Genomic DNA, 14,003 nt, shown 5'->3' on the forward strand with positions numbered 1-14,003 from the left:
CACACACATATAACGCCACAAACAGTCAAAACTAACAAAATAGGAACAAAAAAAATAAAAAATATTTTACTCAGGGGACCCATTACACCAAGTACATACCCTATTACTGATATATACCCACTCCAAGACTGAACAACAGTTATGAAAGGGCAAAATTCAACTCCTGTTTTTCCAAAATTGCTACCTTTTTGATATATTATGGTATAGAAATATAATAAAAATGATAAAATGAATGTATGATTAAAGCAGTGGAACTCATATATTTCCCCTGCAGTTTAATGAGCATGCATATGTTCAATAACTGCAAGGGCTGGTACAAATTTAGTAAACATTTTAGTTGTCGAACATTGAGAATCTGAACATTTATTTTACTGAAAAGGGTAAGTGGAGTTTGGGTAATAGTGGGAGTGAAAGTGCATGTGTTTACAGGTTAAGATAAGCAGAAGAGTTGAGTAAGTACAGAGCTTCAGTGTGTGAGTGTGAGCGTATGTGGGTTAGGGTTAGGATTAGGGTTAGGTAAGGCCATAGCTTGTTTGTGTGTGAGTATGTGTGCATGCGTGCATATCTGTGAGTGTTCTTGGGTTAGTGTAAGAGCATAGCATAACTGTGAGAGTGCTAATGTATGTGGGTTGGGGTCAGGTTAGCTAAGAGGATAGATCTAGTGTTTAGAGCAGGGGTGTCCAACCTTTCCAGTTGTAAGGGCCGCATTGAGTCAACAGAAATGGTCTGGGGGCCGCATGTAAAATATATTATTGTAGACGGCAAGTGAGGACAAAAAAAAAAAAAAAAAAAGGTCTCACGTATACTGAAGAGCAAAAAAAAAAAAAAAAAAGGTCTTTCATACAGAAACATTGCAGTTCCACATTCAACAGAAGTAGCTCCGTATTTAGTTGTTTTTGAATGGCCCGTATGCCAGGTATACGGGCTAATCAAAAAAAAAAGCTAAGTGGAGGCTGGCCCCTGGCTGTATTCAATCAATAAATTAATAAATGCATAATATTTGCCCTAAAATTCAATATCTCATTCTAATTATTTAAAAAAACAGTTAAATCTAACATCTGTTTAACTACATCAAAGTTTATTTGTAAAAAAAAAAAAATTTACAGGTAACATCAAAGTTTATTTCTAAAAAAAAAAAAATTTACAGGTACGAACCCTTCAATTTGTATGAGATCACACCTGTGATTTTGCTGGTTTCCTAAAGATGTCCATGTCTTCCATCATGTCCTTAATGCCCATATGTTGTCCAAAGCGCTCATGTATTCTTCTGTTTCTAGCTTTGGAATCTGTCCCTGAAATATGGCACTGGCAATATCAGGAATGATGACACTTTTACTTCTTAAAAAATGAACAATTTGTATTTTTACATTTGTTTCACTGTCACTAACAGATTGTAGATCACGTTTAACTTTGGTTCACCCACTTACTGTGGAGACACAAAGAACATGGTAGTATGCAACACCACACTCCAGTTTCACAAGGTAAACTCACACATGCTGTTTTGCAGTTGCCTCTCCAATCTGCATGAGTGCACATTTCAGCTGACAACTTGCTCCGATCCATTCAATGAGGCATAGCATCATCAGATAACACCTTTTTGTATTTCTTCCTTAGATTACTATAAATCTCCAACTTGGGGGGTTTCCAAGTGTTTGCTGAAAATTTGGAAGGGGTCTTCCAGTATTTCTTACATTTCTCAAATTTAAACAAATAATTGACTTTATTAGTAGTGGCAATGTTTATTCGTGAAACCAATTCACAAGAGTGCAGCCAGGCACAGACCTTCGCAGAATTCAAACTTATTGGTCCTAGTTCTTGTTATACTTAAGTGTCCATATCAGGAGGTTCAGGCTGTCAAGTCAGGATTGTTCTTTTGTGTAGTAAAGTAGACAAACATTATGAGCATAACCTTTTTAATGTGAACACTGAGCTTGTTTTTTTGATACCAGTGCGTCTATATCGGGTTTGATAGATGTAGTGGCGATGCGAAGAGTAGTTTCAAGATGCTCATCTGAAATTTTTGTTCTGATTTTATTTTTTGTATGCTTCATACGAGAAAAAAATTGCTCGCAAATGTACGTACTCCCCAACAGAGATGTCATGAACAGGGCATGTTCGTGAAGTGATGGATATTTTTCTTTGGGTAGGTATAACTTATAAAAGTCAAATAAAGATGCTTGCAGAAATTTTTCTTTAAGTTGCATATCTGACTGCAATTCTATGCATTCCAGTTGCAGGTTTGCAGGCAGCATGTCGATGTCAACTGAGAATGGAGTAGCAAATATACTGAACTGTTGTTGGTGTTTTCTAAAATCTTGAAATCTACTCTCAAACTCCTGTGATAAACTATTAAGTAATGCCGCATATTTTTCAGTATTTGCATGGCTTTGCTCAGACAGTGTTGCAAAGTGATTGAAGCTATTGTTCTTAATCTGACTGTGCCATAATTTCAGTTTCATTTCAAATGCCGTCACTGTTTGAAACATGTCATTTATTAATAGATTTTCCCCTTGGAGGCGCAGGTTCAGGTCGTTTAAATGAGCAGTGATGTCTACTAAGAAGGCTAATTCAGCCATCCAGCTTGCATTTTCAAATTCGGGTACAGGCTTTCCTTTTAACTCCATAAAGGACTTTATTTCATCTCGTAAGTCATAGAAGCGTTTCAGCATTTTTCCATGACTTAACCACCTCACTGCAGTAAAGTACAAGATGTCTCCACAGGTAGATTCCAAAGTAGTCAGAAACTCCTGAAACTGGCGGTGATTTAATCCTCTGGATCTTATAAAATTTATTGTTTTAACAACAACATTCATAACATGTTCCATTTTTAAAGTCTGTGCAGACAAATTTTCTTGATGTATAATGCAGTGGTACTTCATGAAACGCACATTACTGATCTGTTTTGCATCTTCTTCCATCAGTGTTGTTAGTCCTTCCCTCTTTCCAACCATAGCTGGAGCACCATCAGTTACTATGCCAGACAGGTTTCTGATGGTCAAGGAAAATCTTGCCAGTGTTTCTTTTACTGCCTTGTACAGATCAGAAGACTTTGTTGTGTCTTTCAGTGGAACCAGACAGGCCAGTTCTTCAATAATATTGAAATCGTTGTCAACACCACAAATAAATATGGCAAGTTGTGCCGTATCTGTAACATCAGTGCTGTCATCCAAAGCTATGGAGTAAAACTTGAAAGTTGCACACCGAGATTCCAACGTATTTTCAATAGATTTGGCTATATCTTCCACACGCCTTGCGATTGTCTGGTGTGATAAACTGATTTTAGAAAATTCTGATTTTTTTTCCGGGCAAATTATGTCTGCTACACTTTCAAGGCATTGTTTAACAAATTCACCATCTGCAAATGGCTTGGAGTTTTTCGCAATTAAATTTGCTACAACATAACTTGCCTTCAGTAAAGAATCCGGCTGAGTAGCTGATTTTCGAAACAGCTGTTGTTGAAATGTAAGACTTTTTTTTAATTCTGATATTTTCTGTTTACGGGACACTCCTTGCAATTCACTTAATTTGGGGTGCGTTTGAATATAATGCCTTTTCAAATTGTAGTCCTTGAAAACAGATACCACTTCTCTGCATACTAAGCAAAGTGCTTTATTGTTAGATTCAACAAAGAAGTACTCATCAGTCCATTTTTCCTGAAATACTCTCCTTTCATCCGCTATCTTGCGTTTCATGGTTTTGGTTGGACAGGATGCAGAAGCCATGCTGAAAAGTAAAAAAGGAGTAACTTAACTACTTTATTCCTAGTTATATAATTTTTAAAACAATGGCTAACAATTTACATTAAAAAATAAGGAAATAAAAAACTATCCATAGTTGTAGTAGTAGTATATGTTAATGGTGTTCGAGACATCATTTCACATCTGCAACATAACACAAAAATATCCCTGGGATGAATTTACAGTTACCCATCCAGTTGGCCAGATTACATATGAGGAGGGCCAGTGAGGCACTTTGTTTCATTTGTAGTACTAATGCCATTAGTCTTCAAAAACAGCCATTACGCATAAAGCACATCACATTTACTGTGACTGTTGGTCTGTACATTGTGCCAGTAATACTGGTCATTTTGAAAAGTTCTTCATAATTCATGAAATTCAGATGGACTACGATAGAGCTATGAACATGTATGGTTAGCTGCATGTAATCAATAGTTTCTTACTGCTACAAGAATGGCAGCTTTCAATGACATAATCAGAGATGTACCATCAAGTTAAATACGGTGTACTTTGCCTGCTACCCAAGAAAAGTCATTCACTTGCAATGAAAAAAACTGGCACACACTGACACTGTCATTAATTCACTACTACTGTACTACCAAGTCACACTGTGAAAACCACTCCAGCCGTCCCAAGTAGGTAAAATGTCAACATTAGCAGCCCTACAGTATTACAATCCACAAAATTAAGCCAACAAATTAAAGAATTCACATCACTGACTTAATAAAACAGTTCTGAATAAGAGGGTCTCACCCAAACAAATGACTGGTGCCATACATATGACCGCAAGCAGAATGCCAACAAATGCAACATCATCCCTTTTGGCCCAAAGTTTTGGGGAAAGCGGCTGTGAGGCTGCCAGCCCAGCTAGATGTTATTTTGTACATAATTCTATGTGTCATTTTTGAATATTAATATGCTTCCTATGCTTGTCTTGCAAATGTAAAAAAAACTATATGTATGTGTATATTAAACTATTGGTGCAGAAGTGTGTGTTGAACTGTATGTTCTGTACTGAGCTTCAAGAATGTAACCAGTGTACCCTGCTGGAAAAGAGCAGAAATGTGTGTATAATAACTATACCTATGCAGATGTGTGCTGTAATGGTAGAAGTTGGAACATACAGAGTTAATTTGCAAACACTAAGAAAAGAAGTGAATTGTTTTACAACTGTCTGTAATGGTAGAAGTTGGAACATACAGAGTTAATTTGCAAATGCTAGCTAAGAAAAGAAGTGAATTGTTTTACGACTGTGTTTATCAAGAAGACAGGATGTCTACACTGCAGCCAGAATTTCTTTTGTGTGGAAACAGACAAAATGACAGGTTTCAAATGTAAAACTGGTTACTACTATTTTATGACTTCCAGTTCAAGGGCTTAGGGGCCTTAGGCACATTTCTGAGAGATAAGTAACCTCTCTTAGGGACAGATTGCAATATAGCAAGATTAGTAGATGGTTTCTTTATTTGAGACTGTCCTGCAATGTTGTTTAAAATATTTTCTGCAATTCTGAACTGTGTCACTTTACATTGAGTTTTTGAATATTGTCTTATTCTTTTTATTGTTTATTATTAAATATATTTAAAAACCTTTTAATTGTGGCTGGTTTGTTTATTTAAAAATATTTTTGTCATAATGCCTTGTTTTGTATGTAATTTGCACTCATGAGTAACACATGCTTACTTCAGTAATTGCAACAGGCAATTGTGAAATTCAGGAATGCTTCAAACACTTCAAGCACGAATGCATTGAGATGTTCACAGACTAGCTTACATAGTCAGTTAGCAGACAGACATGCAGACAGATAGACAGATACCTACTGGAAAAGGCCACAATCAATAACATATTGACCTCTGTTTCATATTAGTTTGATGGACGTTCACTAGACTACAGATTTAAACACCCCTTTCTTTTGAGTCATTTTGCCTAGTATAGACAGAACTGAGGAATAACCAATGGAACAGTATACATTAATATCATAGCTCTCAACTGTCCAGATTTTCACAGAATGTCCATATTTTCACCTTATAATTATAGGCTATTAAAAAAGCATCAGTACCTTGGTTTTTTAGAAGTAAACATTACCTGACAGCATTAGAAAAAAAACTTGCATCAACCTGTTTACTACCATTTCTCTTGTATGCCTCCCCCATCATGACTAACCTACATAACAACCCACCCCCCATGAAACTGGACAGCTGTAATTGCTAGATTTCCTAGCAGTTTACATACAGAAAGTCAACACTGCAAAGCCAGCTTAAAACAACTGTACTGGCTCGAGCCTCACAATCTCCTACCTACTCATTTGGAGTACAACATTTCTGTTATGAATACGAAAACCATTGAATGTGGCTAATGAAAATGTCCTTGTGCTTAATTCTAATTAAGCTAAATGCAGGAACCCATTGTTACAAAGCAGCCATTGTTTCGCAACCATGAATATCTTTGCTTAGGAAATAAAAAGCATGAGGAATGGTATGAAGCAGACATTACTGCATTCTGTCACACAGTTATTTACACTTTTTCATGTACTGTGTCTACTCTTGACATTTATCTGTAAGCACTGTAAAAAACACATTATTGCCATTCTTACAGTGAGCAATGAAGAAAAAAAAACATAAAAGAACTAAAATAGGACAGCACAAAATATACTGCTGCCATTAAAGAGACTACAACTGCCTACTCCACATTTTAATTCATCACCTCAGCCACTAACATAAATTTAAAATCCTGTACATTACAATGAATAGGTACATTCCATTCATTTCACTTACTTGCTTAGCAAATGCTGATGCTTAATCTGAGAGACATAGAGGACTTACTTACACAAATACCTATGTCTAGTCCTGCTATATATGTTATTACATTTCATGAAATAGCCAAAACTTATATAGAACATAGATTAATAATTTCTGTATTAATACATTTTGTTCCAACACCTGCCCCTTGCATTGTGGATGTAACACCAGGAGAAAAATTTTAGTAAACTACCTAAAAAAGTGAGAATGTATAAATTTAAGCATAAAAAAAATGTGAGCTGCTGTCTCTGCACAGCTGCAAAGGTTATTTTTTAATTGCCATGATAAACAACCTATTTCACAGAAAGAAAGAAATAATGACTTCAGAGTAGGCTGCATATGTAGGATATGACCTAACTACAGAAGTCAGTAATATCTTTTTTCAAGTTTAAAAACAATCATGTTTGCTGACTCTGTCGAAACTTCTCTAAATGGGATAGTAACACATGCAATGATGGCTTTCATAATTACACTTGATTACTTCTTACTCCTGTATGTATGTTCTTTAACAAAACAAATGCCTACCTTGGTTCAACTGCATTTTAATACTTTCCACTCTTTCTGTGGTGTGCCATTAGGAGTCTCTGATTTGTGTTGTGGGAGCAAAATCATGTGAATGCAGTTTTAGCTGGGCTGGCAGCCTCACAGCCGCTTTCCCCAAAACTTTGGGCCAAAAGGGATGATGATGCATTTGTTGGCATTCGGCTTGCAGTCATGTGTATCGCACCAGTCATTTGTTTGGGTGAGACCCTCTTATTCAGAATTGTTTTGTTAAGTCAGTGATGTGAATTCTTTAATTTGTTGGCTTAATTTTGTGGATTGTAATACTGTAGGGCTGCTAATGTTGACATTTTACCTACTTGGGATGGCTGGAGTGGTTTTCGCAGTGTGAATTGGTAGTACAGTAGTAGTGAATTAATGACAGTGTCAGTGTGTGCCAGTTTTTTTCATTGCAAGTGAATGACTTTTCTTGGGTAGCTTGCAAAGTACACCGTATTTAACTTGATGGTACGGCTCTGATTATGTCATTGAAAGCTGCCATTCTTGTAGCAGTAAGAAACTGTTGATTACATGCAGCTAACCATACATGTTCATAGCTCTATCGCAGTCCATCTGAATTTCATGAATTATGAAGAACTTTTCAAAACGCCCAGTATTACTGCCACAATGTACAGACCAACAGTCACAGTAAATGTGATGTGCTTTATGCGTAATGGCTGTTTTTGAAGACTAATGGCATTAGTACTACAAATGAAACAAAGTGCCTCACTGGCCCTCCTCATATGTAATCTGGCCAGCTGGATGGGTAACTGTAAATTCACCCCAGGGATATTTTTGTGTTATGTTGCGGATGTGAAATGATGCCTCGAACACCATTAACATATACTACTACAACTATGGATAGTTTTAATTTTTATTTCCTTATTTTTTAATGTAAATTGTTAGCCATTGTTTTAAAAATTATATAACTAGGAATAAAGTAGTTAAGTTACTCCTTTTTTACTTTTCAGCATGGCTTCTGCATCCTGTCCAACCAAAACCATGAAACGCAAGATAGCGGATGAAAGGAGAGTCTTTCAGGAAAAATGGACTGATGAGTACTTCTTTGTTGAATCTAACAATAAAGCACTTTGCTTAGTATGCAGAGAAGTGGTATCCATTTTCAAGGACTACAATTTGAAAAGGCATTATATTCAAACGCACCCCAAATTAAGTGAATTGCAAGGAGTGTCCCGTAAACAGAAAATATCAGAATTAAAAAAAAGTCTTACATTTCAACAACAGCTGTTTCGAAAATCAGCTACTCAGCAGGATTCTTTACTGAAGGCAAGTTATGTTGTAGCAAATTTAATTGCAAAAAAATCCAAGCCATTTGCAGATGGTGAATTTGTTAAACAATGCCTTGAAAGTGTAGCAGACATAATTTGCCCGGAAAAAAAATCAGAATTTTCTAAAATCAGTTTATCACACCAGACAATCGCAAGGCGTGTGGAAGATATAGCCAAATCTATTGAAAATACGTTGGAATCTCGGTGTGCAACTTTCAAGTTTTACTCCATAGCTTTGGATGACAGCACTGATGTTACAGATACGGCACAACTTGCCATATTTATTCGTGGTGTTGACAACAATTTCAATATTACTGAAGAACTGGCCTGTCTGGTTCCACTGAAAGACACAACAAAGTCTTCTGATCTGTACAAGGCAGTAAAAGAAACACTGGCAAGATTTTCCTTGACCATCAGAAACCTGTCTGGCATAGTAACTGATGGTGCTCCAGCTATGGTTGGAAAGAGGGAAGTACTAACAACACTGATGGAAGAAGATGCAAAACAGATCAGTAATGTGCGTTTCATGAAGTACCACTGCATTATACATCAAGAAAATTTGTCTGCACAGACTTTAAAAATGGAACATGTTATGAATGTAAATTTTATAAGATCCAAAGGATTAAATCACCGCCAGTTTCAGGAGTTTCTGACAACTTTGGAATCTACCTATGGAGACATCTTGTACTTTACTGCAGTGAGGTGGTTAAGTCGTGGAAAAATGCTGAAACGCTTCTATGACTTACGAGATGAAATAAAGTCCTTTATGGAGTTAAAAGGAAAGCCTGTACCCGAATTTGAAAATGCAAGCTGGATGGCTGAATTAGCCTTCTTAGTAGACATCACTGCTCATTTAAACGACCTGAACCTGGAGTTAAAAGGAAAGCCTGTACCCGAATTTGAAAATGCAAGCTGGATGGCTGATTTAGCCTTCTTAGTAGACATCACTGCTCATTTAAACAACCTGAACCTGCGCCTCCAAGGTGAAAATCTATTAATAAATGACATGTTTCAAACAGTGACGGCATTTGAAATGAAACTGAAATTATGGCACAGTCAGATTAAGAACAATAGCTTCATTCACTTTGCAACACTGTCTGAGCAAAGCCATGCAAATACTGAAAAATATGCGGCATTACTTAATAGTTTATCACAGGAGTTTGAGAGTAGATTTCAAGATTTTAGAAAACACCAACAACAGTTCAGTATATTTGCTACTCCATTCTCAGTTGACATCGACATGTTGCCTGCAAACCTGCAACTGGAATGCATATAATTGCAGTCAGATATGCAACTTAAAGAAAAATTTCTGCAAGCATCTTTATTTGACTTTTATAAGTTATACCTACCCAAAGAAAAATATCCATCACTTCACGAACATGCCCTGTTCATGACATCTCTGTTGGGGAGTATGTACATTTGCGAGCAATTTTTTTCTCGTATGAAGCATACAAAAAATAAAATCAGAACAAAAATTTCAGATGAGCAACTTGAAAATACTCTTCGCATCGCCACTACATCAATCAAACCCGATATAGACGTACTGGTATCAAAAAAACAAGCTCAGTGTTCACATTAAAAAGGTTATGCTCATAATGTTTGTCTACTTTACTACACAAAAGAACAATCCTGACTTGACAGCCTGAACCTCCTGATATGGACACTTAAGTATAACAAGAACTAGGACTAATAAGTTTGAATTCTGCGAAGGTCTGTGCCTGGCTGCACCCTTGTGAATTGGTTTCACGAATAAACATTGCCACTACTAATAAAGTCCATTATTTGTTTAAATTTGAGAAATGTAAGAAATACTGGAAGACCCCTTCCAAATTTTCAGCAAACACTTGGAACCCCCCCCAAGTTGGAGATTTATAGTAATCTAAGGAAGAAATACAAAAAGGTGTTATCTGATGATGCTATGCCTCATTGAATGGATCGGAGCAAGTTGTCAGCTGAAATGTGCACTCATGCAGATTGGAGAGGCAACTGCAAAACAGCATGTGTGAGTTTACCTTGTGAAACTGGAGTGTGGTGTTGCATACTACCACGTTCTTTGTATCTCCACAGTAAGTGGGTGAACCAAAGTTAAACGTGATCTACAATCTGTTAGTGACAGTGAAACAAATGTAAAAATACAAATTGTTCATTTTTTAAGTAGGAAAAGTGTCATCATTCCTGATATTGCCAGTGCCATATTTCAGGGACAGATTCCAAAGCTAGAAACAGAAGAATACATGAGCGCTTTGGACAACATATGGGCATTAAGGACATGATGGAAGACATGGACATCTTTAGGAAACCAGCAAAATCACAGGTGTGATCTCATACAAATTGAAGGGTTCGTACCTGTAAATTTTTTTTTTTTTTAGAAATAAACTTTGATGTAGTTAAACAGATGTTAGATTTAACTGTTTTTTTTTAATAATTAGAATGAGATATTGAATTTTAGGGCAAATATTATGCATTTATTAATTTATTGATTGAATACAGCCAGGGGCCAGCCTCCGCTTAGCTTTTTTTTTGATTAGCCCGTATACCTGGCATACGGGCCAATCAAAAACAACTAAATACGGAACTACTTCTGTTGAATGCGGAACTGCAATGTTTCTGTATGAAAGACCTTTTTTGCTCTTCAGTATACATGAGACCTTTTTTTTTTTTTTTTTTGGTCCTCACTTGCTGTCTACAATAATATATTTTACATGCGGCCCGCAGACCATTTCTGTTGACTCAATGCGGCCCTTACAACTCAAAAGGTTGGACACCCCTGGTTTAGTGGCTGAAACCTGAACCAAAAACAATGCTTTGTGTGCTTGGAATCCTGTCTTCTATGAAAAATCCACATGAGATTTAAACATTATTAATAAATATAAGCATTTTATGCTATGATAAGACCGATGTTTCCATATCACCGCTCTCCTAACATTTACCCCTTCTATTCTTTTACACGTCCTACATATCGTTGCATTAGACATTTCTTCTTATAGTCATGACACGCTAAGACTATTCCAAAGCATTTTCCAGTCCTCATCATTTTAGATCTCATTCTGATTATTACATTATCAGGAACAATCAGATTTGTGATAACACTTCTTCCGATAATGTGCCATGTGCATGGATACTGAAAAATACAAGTTGTAGTCAGTTTAACTCTACTGGTAACACTAACCTACCAGAGTAGAATCTGGGGCCTAGTTGTTCCTATCTAACTGTGTCACTGGCTTTATTCAGTTAATTGGTTCTTTTCATACAGCATGGTTGTTTGCTTGCTGTCATTTGAAATAAATGTGATATCAAAATGCAATATATAATCAATGGACACAAAGGCAAAATGTACTGACATTGTGTATATTCTTACCTCTCAAATGTCATAAATGACTGAATAACATCACTCGCATGAAACCAAACAAAAAACAGCTGGAAAAGAAGAGAACAAAGATCATGAGTTGTTACTATACTCACAACATATTTTAACCACTGTTGCAGGAGGTTGGCTTTCTGAAATTTAACATGCTTTATTTAAATTTTATAACTTTAATTACAGAAACCTACATGTCAATACTGATTTATCTGATGGTTCAGAAAATGTGGTAACTCTGGATGTGTTATGAATATATAGGGTGTATTTGACCATAGGCTCATAGGTTCATAGGCACATACTAGATTAGCTGCCTTTGCAGGCCATTTTAAGTCTAGCCAATTTCCCTTTTTGTGTTCAAAATATAACCTGTCCCAGTTGGTTATAGAATGGCCTTACCCATCCCATGGCCAATAATTATACATTACAGTAAAAGAGAATAACTGGGATCATACCATAGATAAATTGGGTCAATATTATTTCCTCGAAGAGGTGTTCTATCAAACCCCTCTTCATTGACCCTAAAACTGCGAACTTTCAAAATATCGAACCTCCACATAAGTGATTTCTGACCTACTTGCCCTACAAACACAAACAAATAACCACAAATACTACAAACTGTGGGGCTTTGCCCCCCACACCTGCAAACGTGGGGGTGTTGTGCCTCCACCCCCCTAACTAAATATACCAACTCCGACATTGCACTACAGTGGGAAAAATGGCAAACTAACAAGGATGGCCAAGAGATTTATTTCCCAAGGAAAGAAATCACTTATGTGGACATTCAATGTTTTCAAATTTTGCAGTTTCAAGTTCTTTGAGGAAATAATAGGAACCCGATAAATTTGAGAGATGGGATATAGCATTTAGGAGCTGTAACTTTCCATTAGCAGTACAGGTAGCAGTCCTGGGTCAAATTTTCTGTTTCCCATTCATTGATCTAAGTTGCACTTGAAAATGGACAGGGATGAGCTTTGTATTATGTGGTTGGGGAATCTGTTCCATAGCTGTAGCACCCTTCACAAAATAAACCTGTCCCTCAAAAGTGTTCTGTTGATATTGCAGAAGAGGATTAGATCCCTAGACCAAGTATTTCTGATGTCATTTGACTTGCCTATGTGCAGTAGGTCCATCAGTATTGGGTCAGAGGATGCCTTTTATGCCAGACACAAATTACCTCTTAGTAGGCTGTAGGATACTGATTGTAGTAAGATGGCTTTGAGTCAGTTCATTTAGGACATGCTGTTTATGTCTTGTCTCTTTTTAATAAGGTATCTCTGTGGGTATTACAGTTGTTGCATGTGCCTGGACAAATAAATGCTGAAGGCGGCATTATAGTCAATGACTGGCATAATGAGGGCAGAGTGAAAGGGGACAATGACACTCCTAAATCTAGTACGATATTGTTTATAAGTTGTACAATATGTTTCTTACAACAATAGACACACTTTGGTCAAAAGTTAGGTCACTGTCCACATAAGTTTCCAAATTCCAAACAGCTGGGTTATCTGTTAGGGGTATATTGTCAATGTGGTAGTTCCCTGGGGTAAATGACTTCCCAAAGGATACAATAATGCATTTTTTTGGCATTTAGTTTCAGACCATGATTTTGACAACAGTTATTTATTTCAGACAAACATTCCTGCAGGATGGCTAAGTCATTTGGGGATTGAATGACTGCTCTTAGCTTGCAGTCATCTGCAAACTCAGTCAGACAGAGCCTTTTGGTATTGGCTTTTACTTCAGAAATGTATATGCCAAACAGGAGAGGTCCCAGCACAGAACCCTGGGTGACTCCACTGGTGACTGGTCTCTTTGTGGAGGGTAACTTCCCCTATTTTGATCTGCATCCTATCTGTGAACCAGTTGGCAATCCAGCAGGAGACATAAGGATTTAGTTCTTGTTTATTTAACATTTCTACTACATGTGAGTTGGAAATTGAGTCAAAAGCTTTGGCTAGGACAAGTTATACTGTGTGTACCTTTTTGCCTTCTTCCACTGCTCTGGTGACCTTTTCAGAAACATCCACCAGGATGAGTAGGCATGGCCTGCCCTTGATGAATCCAAACTGAGATGGGTCTATTATTTAGAGGTTCCCTGTGTCCTGACTGATTAATCCCATAAGCCTTTCCATAGCATTGTATATAAGGCTGGTCAGACTTATGGGTCTGTAACTGCCTGGGTCTATGGAATGTCCTCCCTTATGCAAGGGAATGAGTGTACCTGTTCTCCATTTGCTTGGTACAAAGCTTAAGGAGGCTGAGACTGAACAGTGTTGTT

The 14,003-nt window shown here is 36.9% G+C and overlaps 1 protein-coding gene across 1 annotated transcript in view; it reads right to left on the minus strand.

Annotated features, from left to right (window-relative positions):
* LOC122794930 (proton channel OTOP1-like) overlaps positions 1-14,003 on the minus strand; it is a 618,079-nt gene that overhangs the window by 585,959 nt on the left and 18,117 nt on the right. Inside the window, exon 3 of the mRNA XM_044063523.1 lies at positions 11,723-11,781. Coding sequence (XP_043919458.1) covers positions 11,723-11,781 — 59 coding nt within the window. The remainder of the gene's footprint in view (positions 1-11,722; positions 11,782-14,003) is intronic.

Source organism: Protopterus annectens, chromosome 2.part1 (assembly GCF_019279795.1).
Source record: "Protopterus annectens isolate FY-2018-M chromosome 2.part1, PAN1.0, whole genome shotgun sequence".
Lineage (NCBI taxonomy): Eukaryota > Metazoa > Chordata > Ceratodontiformes > Protopteridae > Protopterus > Protopterus annectens.